The 15,535-nt window shown below is 47.1% G+C and overlaps 4 protein-coding genes across 4 annotated transcripts; 1 reads left to right on the top strand and 3 right to left on the bottom strand.

The window, feature by feature from the left end:
* Positions 1-1,116: 1,116 nt before the first annotated feature.
* On the bottom strand, positions 1,117-1,953 carry MYCTH_5342 (uncharacterized protein; the record flags this gene model as incomplete). The annotated part of the gene is made up of 1 exon (XM_003664661.1): positions 1,117-1,953. The coding sequence occupies one exon, from the start codon at positions 1,951-1,953 to the stop codon at positions 1,117-1,119; it is 837 nt and encodes a 278-aa protein (XP_003664709.1).
* A 1,272-nt stretch (positions 1,954-3,225) lies between these two features.
* On the top strand, positions 3,226-4,421 carry MYCTH_2307810 (carbohydrate-binding module family 50 protein). Its single transcript, XM_003664660.1, has 2 exons — positions 3,226-3,698; positions 3,801-4,421. Exons 1-2 carry the CDS (start codon positions 3,552-3,554, stop codon positions 4,299-4,301), a joined length of 648 nt encoding a protein of 215 aa, XP_003664708.1. The 5' UTR covers positions 3,226-3,551; the 3' UTR covers positions 4,302-4,421.
* A 2,055-nt stretch (positions 4,422-6,476) lies between these two features.
* MYCTH_2111646 (uncharacterized protein) lies at positions 6,477-6,982 on the bottom strand (the record flags this gene model as incomplete). The annotated part of the gene is made up of 2 exons (XM_003664659.1): positions 6,477-6,879; positions 6,921-6,982. The coding sequence occupies 2 exons, from the start codon at positions 6,980-6,982 to the stop codon at positions 6,477-6,479; spliced, it is 465 nt and encodes a 154-aa protein (XP_003664707.1).
* A 790-nt stretch (positions 6,983-7,772) lies between these two features.
* On the bottom strand, positions 7,773-9,061 carry MYCTH_53865 (uncharacterized protein; the record flags this gene model as incomplete). The annotated part of the gene is made up of 4 exons (XM_003664658.1): positions 7,773-8,220; positions 8,282-8,702; positions 8,773-8,829; positions 8,899-9,061. 4 exons carry the CDS (start codon positions 9,059-9,061, stop codon positions 7,773-7,775), a joined length of 1,089 nt encoding a protein of 362 aa, XP_003664706.1.
* Positions 9,062-15,535: the final 6,474 nt, after the last annotated feature.

Genomic DNA, 15,535 nt, shown 5'->3' with positions numbered 1-15,535 from the left:
TGTATAGCAACCTTTACCGAATTCTTGGAAAAGACTAACAAGAACGACTATCTTCCTCTTGACGATAACGACCCTCTCTGGGTTCTACCAAAGGAGCGTTAGCCACTGGCTTTTTTCGACTTTGGAGATGGAAAAGAAGTCCCAATCCCCTGGTCAGCCAAGAAGCCGTTGTCAGAAGTCAAACTCCTATCCCCTGAACGTCCTGGGATATGGATTAGCGGCGCGACTGCAATGTCAATTGACGATAGCGACGATGACAGATTTGACTTCACAGACAGTGAAGATGGGCAGGAAGAGGATATCGAGTCACTATCTCTATCCAGGGGTAAGAAGGAGTCTCTATATATAGCCATCATCAAGGACATTAGGAGGTTCAAGAAGCGACGTGCCCGCAAGTCTGTAGTAGCAACGCCAGGGATAGAAGATAGCAACTATCACCAGGAGGCTGAAAGAGAAGGCACTACTGTAATTGGGAGCGTTAAGAGCGATGGGGATAGGGGGTATAATATGGAGGGAGACGAAGGCGAGTCATATGACCCGTTATTCGACTAGTTGCAACCGGGTGGAATTGAATTTTACTACGTTTTTGAGCTTTTCAGAGCCCAGTTTACAATTGAACTATTTGCAGCTATTTGAGGCTGTTGTTGCAAGGGTAATTGAACTTAAATTGAACTTGATGGCACCTTTTGCAAAGACGCGAATGTATGGGAAATTTGGTGGCGATGTGTCTGGCTATATTGGCATGTCCGGGGGTTTTGGCCCCACCTGTCGGGAGACAGGTGGTAGTCCTGAACTAATTAGTCAGCAACTAACCACCGGGTACGGATTACAGGAAGTTCTTGCACCAACAGCCTCATGCAGTGTAACAACATTTATGCGCATCGTGAGCGGTCTATTAGGCAAAGTTAAATGAGCCCACGGGAGCAGCCAGACACACAAAAGAGAGGGGAATTTGGAGCAATGCCGATATTGCGTGTTAAATTACAAGGTAATTAAATATTGATCGAAGCAATGCGAACAGCACGCACCAACACGTGTACTTGTACTGCAACCTCGTGTAAAAGAAAGGAAAAAAGATTAGGATGATTGAACCAATCAACTCTTCCCCGGTGACGTTCATGCTAGAAGAAGAAACCCAAACGCTCCGAGCGCAGCTGCAAAGGACGCCGCCCCCGCAACAGCCAGCTGCTGGGCGGTATTCTTCTTCCATCTGTCTGGGCAGTCCGGTGTCCGATCCAAGATGCATTGCCAGGATTTCGCCGACGCAGAGATGGCTGCAGCAGCGGTAGAGTCGATCCGGACCAAGCAGGGGTTCGCGGTCGGGGTAGAGGATGCTACCAACGCGCACGTTTCCAATCGTGGATAGGAGACGCGTAATGGGACTGGCTGGTTTGCGAAACTAATGGGTGCGGTCGTGTCGGTAACGTTGATGGTGATCCCCAGTGTCTCAGGACAGGTCTTGTCGTTGGCTGTTATAGCCACCAAGTCGACTGCTTTCCCGCCCTTCTTGATGACGAAGTCGGACAACCGGCTGGAGTGATTTCGCGTGATATCGCCGTGGATAAGCCCATCATCCTCCACCTTACAAGTTGTCCACCACACATCCCATGCGATCCACCACGTCCCCTCGATCGCGAACTCGTTCTGAAAGACGGTGTACACGAAGTTGGGCTCGTTGCTAGTCCAGTTCACAGTCACTGGAGTCTCAATGTAACTGCTGATGTCCCCGAGGGCTGTCGAGTTGCGCATTGTGACGAGAATCTCTGGATTGAGACGCCGAGCAAGCTCGCCGTTTCGGAAACCAAACACGATCGGCATATAGGGTGTGGGCGCGTATGTCTCGTTGCGTGGGAAGACCAGGTCGACTTCTAGTACACCAGCAGGGTCGGCAACAGCGCCAAGGTAGACCAGCGAGGCCAGGAAGGGCCATAGCCCCCAGGAGGAGAGGTGCATTTTGTCGCGGCGTCGAACGGAATCGAAAAGTTTGTTGGTGAACAACGATGTGTGGTTGAGGTTGCTGGTGGCGGCGAGGAGGCACTATATTACCTACAAAGGTAAGTACCTCTAGTGATGGGCAGAGTGTCAGGACGGAAGGCGGCAAAAATGGGGAACGGAAATTTCGAACGGGCTGTGCCTGGCCAACGAACATAGGGGGCGTCCTGTCTTATTAGTGCAGGATCCTCGAACCAACAGACGTTGCATTGAATCATTACCCATTTACCCCAGATTCGCAGCCGCACAAGGACCTCGTGCCTTCGTACCTTGGCGCCTAGCTATAACACCTGCGAATAACTTCGTACCTTGGTACAATAATACATACACTTAAGAGTGCACCCTACGTATTATGTGCGGGCCGCTTGGCCGGCTTGGCTAGCTTGGCGCCTTTGTTTTATCCCCGATCTCCGCGGGCTCCACATCACCGGCCACCATCACATCCCGCGCCCCAGCACCACCGAACACCGTTTCAACGGACAGTGTCATACCGTTGATACAGAACGTATGAACAAAGTTTTCCCGGCCAGGCCTAGCGCTTCCGACGCCTCCATAGCACGTTTGCTGCTCTGCTGTGTACCAGCTAAGGTGACCCTGTTGGCGTCGCAAGGACCAAGTCATTATTAGTTACAGAGTACGGTTTTCGCCATGATCGAAATAGCCTTACTGGCGGAAGGTTTGATTCGAGTTGGTTTTGTTTTGTCAACCCCTGACTCAACTACGGAATTGCCAGATGCGAGCCGCCAACAGCACCGAGAAACCGCCACAGAGTCTCCGAGAGTAACCATGCCAGTTAAGCGTTGCAACGCAGGAAAAAATGTGACACTCGAACATGAACGGCCTCAGCCGCAATATCGACCTTCTTTTGCAGCTGTGGTTTCCCTTTGGCTGCGTGTTGGATCCTGAGGCCTTCACCAACACACATATCGCCTCATCTGAGTCAATGGGCCCGGTCTCGGCAGACTTTCCCTCGAGACTCAAGACATCAATGAATCTGGAAGGAAGAGTATAACATGAGTGGGATTGTCTGCGTCTGCAACCCTGCAGCTTGTCTTTGAGGCATCAGGATATGGCCTTTCTCTCTTCTTTAATGCCTCAAATCAAGTCTCGGCTCAAGGCTGAAAGAATGCAGCTCAGATACCTGTCCATTGTCGCCTCTGGGCTCGTCCCAGGACTGGTTTGTGGCCGTGCCCTGTCTCGCCGTGCTATTAACTGCGAGTTTTCCATGACTCCCAGCATCGGTGACAGCTGCCAGAGCTTTGCAGATGCCTGGGCACTCTCGGTCGAGGATCTCAAAAGATTGAATCCCGGAATTACGTGCCCAGATCTCGATACCAGCAAGTCGTACTGCTTGGTGGGTACCGTCACCGACGATCCGCCTATGACCACCTCCACCCAGTCCCCGGCCACATCGTCCTCCAAGCCGACCAGCACCCGGACCTCGACCATCACCCTAGCCCCATCTACCACTTCTCGCTCGACCATTTCCTCCTCCCCTTCGACCACCACCACTCGCTCCGGCAATGGTGTGACTACGCCACTCTTGGATCCAATCCGGCATGGTCGGAAACTGCAACAAGTTCCATTTTGTCGAAAAGGATGAGACCTGTGACACCATCGCGGCTCTCTACTCCATCTCGGCGTCTCAGTTCCTCCAGTGGAACCCTGCAGCCAAAGCAGACTGCTCTGGCCTCTGGGCCTCAACGGTAGGTAATACCTTACACACCAGTTCCTCCCCCACCTAACCACAGTGCCCCTCCTCCCCACGTCTCAGGGATAGCAACGCTAACTTCTTCCTATTTCACCAGTATGCCTGCGTGGGTATCATCGGAGGCACCCCGCCGGCAACCACGACGCGGGCTGGAAACGGCATCACGACGCCTACGCCCGTGCACCCTGGCATGGTGAGCAACTGCAACAAGTTTGCCTACGTCAACCCCGGCGATACATGTGATGGCCTCGCCTCCTTGTACCACATCTCGACTAGTGATCTCGTCTCGTGGAATGCTGGCATCGGCGGGAAAGACTGCCGTAGCTTGCAAGCCAACACCTTCATATGCATCGGTGTCACCGGAGGCACGCCTACGAGCACTGGAAATGGCATTCCGACACCCACCCCGACACAGTCGGGTATGGTCAAGAACTGCAACAAGTTCGTCTACGTCAACCCGGGCGACACGTGTGCTGGCATTGCCTCTAAGAACTCCATCTCGGTCGATAATTTTGTTAAATGGAATGGCGGCGTTGGCGGGAAGGATTGCCGTGGCCTGCAAGCCTACACTTACGCCTGTGTTGGCGTGAAGGGCTAAAGGGTAGGGCTATATGGGTACCTACCTTATCTTAGGTTACTCATCTTCTTAAAGAGACAATGCGACTCTCCAATATCATGATACCTGGTAAACGTCCACCCGGCACCTTGGCAAGATGCCTTCTCACTAATTAATCCGTAATTACCCCTCACCCTGACATCAGCGCCAGCGATTCTCCCCTAATAGAGTGTGGAGCTTGTGTAAGTGGAATAGAAAAAGCAGGGTCCCCTTACAAGTGGGCTTGTTTGAGAACACCAGAGTCTTTAGTTTATAACAGAGATTGTCAGCAACATCGCACTAAGGAATGACGAACATGCGCCAGCTTGCTGATATCGGCATTCATGCAGATCAATGACACCCTTGAGTACCAGGTACCTGGTACCCTACCGTACCTGGTGCCCTACCTTACCAAAGGCTTTTTCCAACTTGAACCTTCCTAGGGCGGGAAGCATGCAGTGACGAGCCGACCCGGCGTTACGGTGGGGTGTGGTCCCACATTGGGTCGGTTGTTGAGAGGTGCCACCTGGACACCCGGACATCTAACTATACGGAGTATGTATATACATTACGGGTTGGCGCTGGATGTGGTACATCATGTAATCAGGTACGTATCCTTCCGGCAAGTCGATGTGATAGACAAAGGGGTAATTTCTTGGCTCGCCAGGGAGAAGCCTCCTAGATCCTGATGGACGAAGTCTAAGCCGAGTCCGTGATGTACAGTGCACGACTCGAGGGATCCTGCCGGGAAGAGGACGTAAAACTCCTAGCGACCAGAGCAAAATACGGCCATCGAGGCCGAACATTGGGTTCTGGATTTGAAGAGTCGAGAGCAAGCGAAACATATATACATCCCTGTCTGGGCGTATACTATGTATCCCTATTGTGGAGGTGGGGGAGGTGGGACGTCAGGTAGCTAACGCGGGAACCAAAAGTAGAAGCTATTATTCCGTACTTCCGTGGGACCCCGCGTCGAGGGGCCTCTCACTGTCATGACTGCATAAAAAGGCGGCAGGCGCCAGCCAAATCCGGCAGTCTGAACAGCTCTTTCTCGACTTGAAGTGTATGCCCAGAAGTGCTCGTAACCATCATAACCATCACCAGGCGACCCAACCTCCCGTTGCTAAATGCAACACATGTTAAGTCAGTCTGCTTCACCACCTAGCACATATAACCAATGTCATAAGAGAATTCGGGATCCCGTCCGCTCTTCTATATCAAGCGGGCTCCCACCACTACATGCTAGAATGGGGGGGGGGGGGGGGGACCAATCCAGCATGTAGCGACACAATGTCAGGAGAGCCTACGAAGCCTATTATAAGGAGCTCTGTCACGACATCCGAGCATATACGACCATACCTACCAGAAAATACGGGATCCCGTCTACTCTCCCTTAGTCAAGCTGGTAAGGGCTATTTTATCTAGAGGGCAAGGCAAAACGCCGCAAAACGGCCGCGACCCTACCGTCAAATGTTAAGATATCCGTCTTTGGTAGCGTAGTCTTGCTTCATGTTTCGATGTATAAAGGCTAGGCCTCCCTCCTGGCCGCTAGTGTAACTCCCTAAACTCTCTTAACCTGCCGACTCGATGGTTTATACTTATTATTCCTAGTCGAACCCTTAATAACTTGATGATCGACCTTCTTTTGCTAATATAAAGTGCTATACTATTGTCATTAATAAACTAGCTGGCTTTGACGACTGTAACGAGCGACGGCGAAAAGCGGATGTAGACGATAAGCTGTTCTTAGACGCTAAGATCAACGACAGGCGGGAGGCATGCCGGATAGTATAAGAGAGCGGTTTCGTGTATAGCAGTCGATAAAGGTATAGGTAATATCTTATATCTCTCCTAAAGGACCTAGTTTATTAATAATAGCTTAGGTTCACTAAGGAATTTAAGAAGTAGGATTTTAATTAGATCTGGCTTGACCTATGCCAGGACGACCAGGAGACCAAGAATCATATAAGAGAAGAGTTAGGCGACGACGGCAGGAGCAAGCGTCCTTGCTACAAATACAAGGTCCTCGCGGCCGTCCTTATTAATCACGTCTTGCTCTAGTTGGATTTCGGACATCAGACCCGTCACCAACTCGTCCGGGCTTAACTTATATGGTACCTTATACTCGATTACTATCGCGGGGACGTTTACGCCATCCGATGTTCTGTAGATACAGAACTAGTCCGCCCGGTTGCCCTTGCTCTTCCCTTTCGCAACATGGTGGCGTTTACGGACCGCTGCAGGCGGTGCGAGCGCAGCCTCCCCGGCACTGCCTCCGGAGAGGGGCACGGACTCCGAAGGTTCGGAGAGATTGCCATCGATGGTGCCGAGATTGGTATGACTCTCAAACGTCACGGTTCTACGCAGGCCAACGCTGGCTCGAAGCACCGGGTTGTCGTATACCGCATCAACCAGCTTTTGTACCGTATCCTCCACGGTGTCGCGCTCGTAATGCCGGAGGCTGTGTTCGCTACTGATGGGTGTAATGAGAGATTGTATATAGTCCAGCTGGTGTTGGGATGGGAACGTATGTTGCGAGGCGAAGGATGGGTCGAACAGTCGATTCCATATTTCCTCCTGCCTTGCGGGAAAATCCCACAGAAGGATTCGCTGGGGGTATACTCGACCGGCAGGATTGGTGGTGTCGCCTTGTGTGTCTTCTGGGTTGTGGAGAGTTTCTGCATTGCTGGGGCTGGTGTTGTGTTAAGGGTCGTGACTAAGGCGAGTGTGGGGAGGGGCAAGAGACCGTCGAACACCTGGTGATGTGGTGTTTGCGCACCGTTGGCTCGAAGATAGGAGAGAGCAGAGATTCGAACGCGACAGGACTTTATTCTGTTCTATAGGGTACTAGTTCCCCATCTGCACGGCTGGCGGGGAGGAACCTGGGCTGGCTGATGGATCCGGGAAAGACTGCCAATGTATAGCTTGTGCCGAACGCAGTTGCGAGCTCGAATAAGCATTCAGGAGGCGTTGAGAGTAGTGGCAAGGAAGGAACAGAAAGAGTGCCTTGTTGAACTATCTACAAAGGAGAGAAAGAGCGATATAAATAGACAAAGGAAAGATGATCTGTGCGTCCACGAGCTTGCAAGGGTGGCTTGCATTGCTCGTGGCTGGAGCTTTAGAAGCTCCCTAGCTTCTGACAGCTTGGCTAGAAGGCTCGAGCTAGAACTGGCGGTCTGATGTCCCCTCCTTCGAAGGCCAGGAGGCCTTCTCTCTTTTGTATTTGCGAGCCTGGCAGCAGCTAGCCCCCGGTAATGAATCACGAAAAATAAGATTTTAGACCTGGCACCTTGTGGCTCGGCGATCTGGATGACAGCCGCGAGCTATTGGATCTGCTTGCCTAGGCGGGTCACATTCACTGTAATTGCTATGCGGGCTGTACTTCCGCAGATGACCTTATGTCATGGGACTCGTATTTGTGAACCAACGAGCAAGAAACGAAATCATGGATCTAAAGATCTACCATCTCGTCGCTCACGCAGGAACATTGATTCTATCCATGCTGTCGGTGTCGCTGCAACCTCTGCTCCTTCCGTCGTGCTCGGTGGTGACGTCGTGCTCGCGGTAGACGTGGATGTCGCTGTCCTGGCTGTTGGGGTTGGCGCTGCTCTTCTGGATGCTATGGAGCTGGTACGTGTGCTGCGCCTTGCGCGGGTCGGTGCGCAGCGCTGCGGACGATGTGCCGAGAAAACCGGGCGCCGACTTGCCGTTAGACTTAGACTTAGCCGTGGATGAGAACAGGCTGAGCTGTGGCAGCCACCGCATTATCAGCGGCTTCATTCGCATCGCCGCGCCGCAGATGATGCCCAGGTTGATCTCGACAATGGACCACACACCCAGGATGGCCTCCGTGTACGTGGTATCGGTGTCGTTGAACATCTTGTGGACGTATGGGAGACGGGCAATGGAGCAGATGACGACTCTGTCGGTGGTGTTAGCAATCACAGCTTGAGGGGTTGGGGTGCAAAGGTAATGGAACGTACCCGGATCCTAGGGCTAGGATAGAGCTGATTATGATCTTCTGCTTCGCCGAGAGCTGTAGCGCCAAAATCGTAGGAATGGGCAACGCCACAACAGCAAGGTCCGAGGCAATGTTGAGCACGGCTTGAGAAAGGGCAATATTCATTAGACACGAAAGCGTCCCCTCCTTGAGAGGACTGCAGGGACCGCCGGCGATGCTGGTCAAGACCAAAGTGTAGGCGAAGATGCTAACGCCGACGACGACGACGCAGCCGCGGTAGATAATAGAGGGGTTGATCTTGAACAGGACCACCAGGATGGCCATCTTGGTGACGGCTGGCGTTATGAGATAGGTTAGGGTGTTGGGAAGCAAGGCCTGGTTGAACTCCAGGAGGTCCGTCATGTTCAGCTCAGCAATGTGTCTCCCCCAGCCATGGCGCATCACTGCCGCATCCACATCAGCTCGTGCCAGTACGGTCAACATAGCCACGGGGGACGGCATGGAAGTACTCACAAACAACCATTGTTATAAAGTAGACCAGGGCAGCGCCATAAGAAAGCGTGAGGATAACTGTGGATTATATATAAGCATCTCTGGGGGCTGTCTCGCCCATAGACAGACTCGAAAATGTCGGCTCACTTAGGTCCAGCTCGATCTTCTTTACCATAGTGACGGCTTGGAAGTAGCGAAGCGCAAGGAAGATGGTGCAAAACCCGTAGGTAACGCCGAAGGCGACGACTGTCCCTACCTGGAGGGAGTTGTAGGCCAAGCCAGGCGCGTTTCCGGGCGGGAGCTGATCCATCGTCGGGGGAATCGGCAAGAGCGGGAGCGGGATCTAGAGCAGCGGTTTGGCGCCGTTAGGCGGGAGCGGGGAGTTTGACAAAAAGACGACCACAACATTCTGAAAGAGCTTTCAAGGGATGGTCAGGAGGCTCGCTGTCACTATATATGGCAATTACCTGGTGGTTAGTTACTAACTAATTAGTTCAGGACTACTACCTGTCTCCCGACAGGTAGGGCCAAAACCCCCAGACATGCTAATATAGCCAGACATATCTAATGTCCTTGATAATAGCCATATATAGAGACTCCTTCTTGACCCTAGATAGAGATAATGACTCTTTAAAGGATACTAGACTTCCAGCCACTAGTAGTAATATAGTTAGAAGACCTTGGTCGCTTTAAAATGACAAAGATTCTACCTTCAAAGGATATATATATTAGCTTATCGAATCTAGTTCTCTCGTTACTAAAGATCTTATTAACTATTAGTATTTTCCGACTTTAGGGATAGAAAAGAAGTCCTAATCCCCTGGTTAGCTAAGAAGCCGTTATTAGAAGTTAAACTCCTATCCCCTGAACGTCCTAGGATATAGATTAGCGGCGTAACTATAATGTCAATTGACGATAGTAACAATGATAGATTTGACTTTACAGATAGTAAAGATAGGTAGGAAGAGGATATCGAGTCACTATCTCTATCTAGGGGTAAGAAGGAGTCTCTATATATAGCTATTATAAAGGACATTAGGAGGTTTAAGAAGTAATATACCTATAAGTCTATAGTAGTAACGCTAGGGATAGAAGATAATAACTATCATTAGGAGGCTAAAAGAGAAGGTATTACTATAATTAAGAGCGTTACTAAAAGAGAATTACTACCATAATTAATTAATTGTCTTCCTGTCTAGCTATATTAGTATATCTAGGGTTTTTAGCCCTATGTGACGAGCCTAACTCAGACTTCTTCTAAAAGGGTTCAGACAAAGGTAGATTAAACAGGACAAGCAGGCAGGTCGTCTAAGGGATTCGGTAAAGCCAAAAGGTTTATAACAACACTAGAGTTATCTCTTATAGTAATTAGCAATGCTTAGTATAAGTACTATAATCATAATTATTACTACTAGTAAACTCTTAGAGTCTATCTAATAAGTGACTAGCTAGCTATATATATATAATTGTCTATCCCTCTTTAATAGTTATTACTAGTACTATTTCTCCTTTTACTCTGTGATTCCGTATTATCGATGGTGATATATTATTATCACTAGTAAAGACCTTAGTCTTGGCGGTGATAATCTTCTAATTAGTCTGTTAAGTGATTAGCTGTCGGAATGTCCCGTGTCCTGGCTATAGCCTGCCAGGCTGTCTATATACTTATCTATAATACGATGCCCTTCCTTTAAGGCTTTTGACCTGAAAGCCCTCTTAGGCTGTTTTAAATAGTGCTAATACCCTTTGCTTGTAAGTACTATATTCTTCCTATTTCTATATTGTGGTTGTTATATTAATAAAATGCTAATAGAGAAATAGAAGTTACTTTTTATATATTACTATGCTTCCCTTGCTTAGAACATTGCTAAGAATGGTTTTATCGTTATACTTTGCTCTTAGTATATATTATAAGGCCTTATCTATAAAATGATTGTATATATAAAGTGTTATAAAGCCTATATTTATTAAGGTCGTTCTTATAATAGCTCTAGTATCCTGCTTTCTTCTTATAAGTGTCACGAGCTAACCATATACCGCGACCCGGTAGGGCACAGAAGGCTAAATGAGCCACCAATCAAGAAGGGCACGAAGCGAGGCTGACACAGGATCGCTAGGGAGCACAGGCTACCACGGGCGAACGATTGCCAAAAAGGGAAAGATAGCAGAGGATAGTTAGCTACTAAAGGCAATCTAAGGGCAGGATAGAAAGGGACTATAAGCGATCGGCGAAAGTATATATACATGTAAATAGTCACTCGTTATAGTAGACTCTGGGAGTTCACCAGTGGTAACAATCATAATTACAGTACTTATACCAAGTATTGCTGATTACTATAAGAGATAACTCTAAGTATTGTTATAAACCCTTTGGCTTTACCGAATCCCTTAGACGACCTATACGCTTGTCCCGCTCAACCTACCTCCGTCTGGACCCTTTTAGAAGAAGTCTGAGTTAGGTTCGTCACACGTTGTTACCACTCCCTTTGTTCTATCATGGTTCAGAACGGAGGTGACTTTGACCTCGACATTGACATGGCTACCAACGTCATAGCCGAACAGCTGCTTGCTTAGCTTGGTCAACTCTAGCAGCGGATCTAGGAGTTAGACTAGAGAGACAAGGCTGCTTAAGCTCGAATCAAGGAACTCGAGAACCGCGAAAAGTACTCGTAGAAGTTGGTCAACGAGGCCTATACTAAAATCGAGGCACTCGAGGGCACTAAAGCGAAGTATATTAAGATCGAACTACCTAGTAAATACGGAGGAACTAAGGAAGATCTTGTAGGATTCCTAATAAACCTCTGATCTTACTTCTGGCTTAATGATAACAAGTTTCTAGACGATAAAGCCAAAGTCCTCTATATAGCTACGAGACTAGAGGGCAAGGTACTTAGATAGTTCGAGCCTATATAGAATAACTATCTTATAGAGGAAGATAAAGACGATCGAGACATATTTATACGGGTAGTCTTCTAATCTTACGACCGTTTCGAAGAAGAGCTTTGGAAGGTTTTTAGTAATAAGGATAAGAAGATTTATACATAAGAAAGACTTGCTAATCTCTAATAGACTAAGTTAGTAGCCTCCTATACTATATAGTTTAGATAGGATATACTTAAGTCTTAGCTAAATGATAAGGCGTTAATATAATTATTCTACAATGGCCTGAAGGAAAAGGTTAAGGACGAGCTATATAAGTACGATCGGCCTAAGACTCTAGATAAATATATTACGTAGGCTATTAGGATCGATAATTAACTCTATGCACGAGAGCAGTAGAAACGAGGTCAAATAAATAGAACCACGGTTAAGGCTAACGATAAGAAAAAGCGAGTGTATGTCAGTACCTCGTATAGGATGTACCCTAGAGCTATAGATATAGATATAGCGTAGAAGTAAGACTAGAAGAAGACGGCCAAAGACAAATCTAATATTACCTACTATAACTATAGAAAGAAAGGATATTATAAGCAAGAATGCTAGAGCCCGAAGAAAGAATGGAAACCAACCCCTGGAAAGGAAATTATAACTATTGACAAAACTACTAAGGATGTTATCGAAGTAGTAGCTACGAGCTACAAAGACAAGGGCAGTGATATAGATAGTCTCGGACACGATAGCAACGGTGAAGACGAACAAGTACCGTACTCCGAACTAGTCACTATAGATCTAGAGACAGGTCTTGCCGAATGGGATATAGTAGGAGAATATACACCGCCAGTTTCGATTCTCCTAGCCTTAAGGCAGTAGGGTTTTATAGTCATGTAGAGGCGGGATAGATCGTAGACAACCGACACCCAAGGAATCGAAAGACTGGGACCTAATGTTCTATTCCTCTAGGAACGAATCGAATGGTACCGTAACGAAGTTTTCCGACCTAATACGGAACTACGTAAACGGGACGGGCGCTTGACTTGACTTGCCTAGTAGAGCGATAAGATGAAGGACGAAATAAGGGAACTCTGACATATCGTGGAAGCTATTAAAGGAGAACTACCTATAATATATAATGGGCCTGATAGCTATACTAAGTATCTTGACGGCTAGCAACTTAGTAACGACGTATAGAACCTAGAATACTAGTTTATGCGAGCAAACTGTAGAAAAGACGAGCGTATATAGGAAAGCTACTAGAAGAAACACTCCTACCTTAGCATTAGAGTACTTACGGTCTATATATAGTGGAAAGGATTTGGGAGAGAATTCTAATACCTCCTAGGCGACGCTACGCGATTGTACCCTCGACACGAGGCATATACGCAAGTGCCCTAGTTCTAATATATGGTATACAAATGCCGATACCACTTCCGCGACAAATTTGAGAACAACTACTAGCCGACCTGACAAGGAAATGAGGACAGAAGCTTATACCCTATGGAATAGGTCTACAATGCAGGAAACAGAGCGGCCGAATTACTCTAGAAGATCGAAGCCTGTGATCTAGAAAGCATTACGATAGTTCTAAGACGAGCCTAGCCTAGGTACTACGGAACCGGACGAGATATATAGGACTCGTATTGGAGTAACGATTGCCTCTATCACGCGGACAAAAAGAAATTGCGAATTCGGGAGCTTTAGACGAAGCTATAGCATGCACGATGGAAAGTAGAACGGACCTAGTGGTAGGAAGCCGTAAGCACTTAATGGCTTACGGAAATGAGCACGATCGACGAAGCCGCTATTAGCTGAACAACTGAAGAGGTTAGTACTAACCTGGGAAACGGGTCAGGGCCCTTCGAGGGGCCTGGAAACTATTAATGCCTGTGTAGTGGCGAGTGGTAGCGTAGTATAGGAGGGACTAGCGCAAGAGACTACTATATTGAGACCTCCTAGCAGAAATATAGGAAATCGCTACAATCTTTGGATAACGGCGGCAAGATAAGCGATTATAGATAATAGCATAATGGAAATAGCACGAAATGCTCATACTAGTGGATAGTAGAGTAGAGATAAACCTGATTTCGCCGACGCTTGTAAATTAGCTACAGATACCCTAGAGAATGAAGCGGAAGTATAGCATAGTTAAAGGGCCATTTCCGACGTAATAGGTACGTAGAGAGACTAAACCGATCGATATTACTATGATAGGGAAGACTATAATAGTCGTATTTAGTATTATAGATATAGGTAACAATAAAGATATAATATTAGGGTTACTATAGTATAAAGATTATAACCCGGACATTAGCTAGAAGAATAGTAGCTACCTACGACCCCGAACGGAGTCATATTTGACTAGTAAGATAGGGAGCATACAAGGATTATAAGCAGACGATGCTTAGAGAAAGGCATATCTTATAGATCTACTACAAGAGATAGATAATGGTAGGCAGACTACTACAGACTCTAGAAGAGGCAGTATAACGACATCAATATCGCGATAGGAGGAACAAGCTAAATCGCCGATAGCTGTTCTCTCCATTGACGAATGTAGAGCATTGTAATTAGAGCAGTAGGTTGAGACAGGAGAAATTGCCAGCATCGCTATAGACAGAACCAAGTTCGTATACTATCAGAAAACCGAGAGACGAGACAAGACTAGGGAAGTACCGAAGGAATACAAAGGACACCTAGCATTCGAACCGAAACATCTGGAAGGACTACCAGAACACGGCCTATAGGATTACGAGATCAAGCTTAAGGAAAGAGCACGACTAAAGTTCTTCAAGATCTACTATACGAGCTAGATATAGAACGAAGAACTTAAGCGATATTTGGAGGAGAACCTTTGAAGAGGATATATCCGCCTGTTAACATCGCTAGCAGGCTACCTAATCCTGTTTATGCCCAAGAAAGACGGAAAGCTATAGTTATACGTCGACTATCGGTAACTTAACAAACAGACCGTGAAAAATCGATACCCGTTACTGCTGATCTTATGGCTCTAAGATCAGTTAGCAAGAGCCTAATATTTTACGCGTCTTGACTTGCCATCGGCCTATAACTATATATAGATCAAAGAAGGCGACGAGTGGAAAACGGCCTTTAGGACACTCTATGGCCACTATAAGTACCTTGTCATGCTATTTGGACTTATAAACGCGCTAGCAACGTTCTAAGCCCTAATTAATCAAGCTATCTGACCCTTTCTCGACAAATTTGCAGTATATTATCTTAACGATATACTTATCTTCTCTAAGACGATAGACAAATACTAGAAGCATGTAAAAGTAGTGCTAGACGCGCTATACGCGTATAAGCTATCAGTCAATAAGGAAAAGAGCGAATTCCGTGTCAGGAAAACGGTATTTTTAGGATATAAGATATCCCCAGGACAAATCTAGATAGAACCTTCAAAGGTTAAAGCCATCAAGAATTGGCTATAATCGACGTTAGTCATAGAAGTACGAAGCTTTATTAGATTTGCGAACTTCTACCAAATGTTCATCAGGAACTTTAGAGCGATCATACGATCCTTACACGAGCTTACCAAGAAGAATGCTAAATTCCAATAGGAAGAGCAACACAAGCAAGCATTTACGCAGATTCGCGACGCCATTACCGAAGATCTAGTACTAGTACTGCCAGACCCTAAGAGGCTATTCAAGGTAGAAATAGACGCTTTAGACTACGCTATTGGAGGACAATTAGGATAACGAGACGGACAAGGAAAGCTATATCTTATAGCCTTCTTCTTAAAGAAGCTCGACAGACTATGTCTTAATTATCCGATTTATAACAAGGAACTACTTGTAATTGTTAAAGCTTTTAAGGAATAGTAACTATACCTCAGTAGCATGATTAAACTAGTACAAGTGTATATAGATTATAAGAACCTGTGATA

The sequence above is a fragment of the Thermothelomyces thermophilus genome, chromosome 4, assembly GCF_000226095.1.
Source record: "Thermothelomyces thermophilus ATCC 42464 chromosome 4, complete sequence".
Classification (NCBI taxonomy): domain Eukaryota; kingdom Fungi; phylum Ascomycota; class Sordariomycetes; order Sordariales; family Chaetomiaceae; genus Thermothelomyces; species Thermothelomyces thermophilus.
Note: the sequence above shows the minus strand (reverse complement) of the source record. Positions and strands in the feature narration are given on the sequence as shown.